Source organism: Propithecus coquereli, unplaced genomic scaffold (assembly GCF_000956105.1).
Source record: "Propithecus coquereli isolate 6110/MARCELLA unplaced genomic scaffold, Pcoq_1.0 Scaffold42, whole genome shotgun sequence".
NCBI classification, from domain to species: Eukaryota; Metazoa; Chordata; class Mammalia; order Primates; family Indriidae; genus Propithecus; species Propithecus coquereli.
The window spans coordinates 9,990,756-9,992,621 of NW_012149952.1; the positions used below are offsets into that span (position 1 = coordinate 9,990,756).

Sequence of the window (1,866 nt, forward strand, 5' to 3'; positions counted from 1 at the left end):
TAGCCACCTCACTTTTCATCTGCTTAGCAACTGAGGAATGGATAGCGCCACAGAGCCCTCTATCTGAGGACACACCAATAAGGAGGTGCTTCTTCTTGTCTTCAGGCACCTTAATATCAGCTTTTTCATACAGAGCCAAAGATCCTACTCCGTACACTCGAGCTGGTTTCAGCTCCCTCTCAGCTCGGGCATATTTTGCTGCTGATACCATTTTCATAGACTTGGTAATTTTCTGGATGTTTTTGATGGACTTTAGTCGCCTGGTAATATCTTTCAAAGTTGCCATATTTCGAACTTGGACCCATTGCGGCTGCAAGGCCCAGGTCGAGACCCCCGCGATGCCCGCCTGAGAGAACATGGTGGTCACCTTATTATCTTTTTAATGTGCTTGAGGTATATAATGATATCTCTTCTTTCATTTCTGATATTCAAATTTGTATCTCCTTTTCTATGTCAGTCTTCCTAAAGGTTTATCAATTTTAGTGATTGTGTAGAAAAGCATATTTTGGGTTTATTGATTTTCTATATTGTTTTCATCTTTTAAATTCATGTATTTATACTCTTTGTTAGTTCTTCCTTTTTATCATGGCCTCTTTTTAGTGATAAATGCCTGCATTAAAAGAGAAGAAAAGATCTCAAATCAACAACCTAATATTACACCTTCAAGAACTAGAAAAAGAAGAACAAATTAAGCCCAAAGTAAGCAGAAGAAAGGAAATAATAAAAATTAGAGCTGAAATAAATGAAATAGAGAATAGAAAAAAATCAATGAACTAAGAGTTGGTTTTTTTGAAAAGATAAACAGAATTGACAAACCTTTAGGAAGACTAAGAAAAAAACAAGACTCAAATGAATAAAATATGAAAGGAAAAAGGAGACATTACAACTGATGCCACAGAAATAAAAACTAGCATAGGCTATGAACAATTATATGCCAACAAAATCGATAACCTAGAAAAAAATGGATAAATTCCTAGATACATATGACTTATTTATTAGTCAAGATTCTCCAGAGAAACAGATCCAATAGGAGATAAGTGTGTATGTATCTCAGGAGATATATTATGAGGAATTAACTGATATAATTATGAAGGCTTTGAAGTCCCGTGATCTTCCATCTACAAGCACACCCAGTAATGTTGGTGACGTAATTCCTGTCCAAATCCAAAGGTCCGAGGACCAGGGGATTTGATGATGTGGATTCCAGTCCAGTGGCAGAAGACCAATGCCCCAGCTCAAGCAGGTAGGCAGGAAGAAAAGGGTGAATTCCTCCTTCCTCCACCATTTTGTTCTATTCAGGCCCTCAATGAATTGGATGATGCCCACTCACATTGGGGAGGGTAATCTACTTTACTATATCTACTGATTCAAATGTTAGTCTCATCCAGAAACACCCTCAAAGACACACTCAGAAATAATATTTAATCTGAACACCTTATGGTGTAGCCAAGTTGATAAATAAAATTAATATTCACAAGTCCATCCCTTGTCAACTTGGCACTCATATGCATCTCTTTAAACCATGTTTAATAAAGATGGTAAGGTAATAATTCTACCTAACATATTAACGATACAACTAAAATGCTTTCAACCAAAAATGCACTAACCCCTTCCCTAGAAGAAGAGATAAAATTCTTGAGTGACATTTACTCTTCTTAATATCCCATGACTTAAATACTATGATGTAAAATTAACAATACCAAAATACTATCACAAAATCAGAACATCTTTAGTTACATGATAAGAGAATAAGAGGGGAAAGAAAACAAAGATATACATACATATAGATATAGATATAGATACACACACACAAAGGTATCCTAACAAAATAAAGAGGAAATACTTATGACAATTACACTCCTCATT

General features: G+C 35.4%; 1 protein-coding gene across 1 annotated transcript in view; it reads right to left on the minus strand.

Annotated features, from left to right (window-relative positions):
* The window catches only part of LOC105817554 (ATP synthase subunit gamma, mitochondrial), an 821-nt gene extending 460 nt beyond the window's left edge, over nucleotides 1–361 (minus strand). The window contains exon 1 of the mRNA XM_012653266.1: nucleotides 1–361. Within this exon, the coding sequence (XP_012508720.1) occupies nucleotides 1–358 (358 nt within the window). The 5' untranslated portion in view covers nucleotides 359–361.
* Nucleotides 362–1,866: the final 1,505 nt, after the last annotated feature.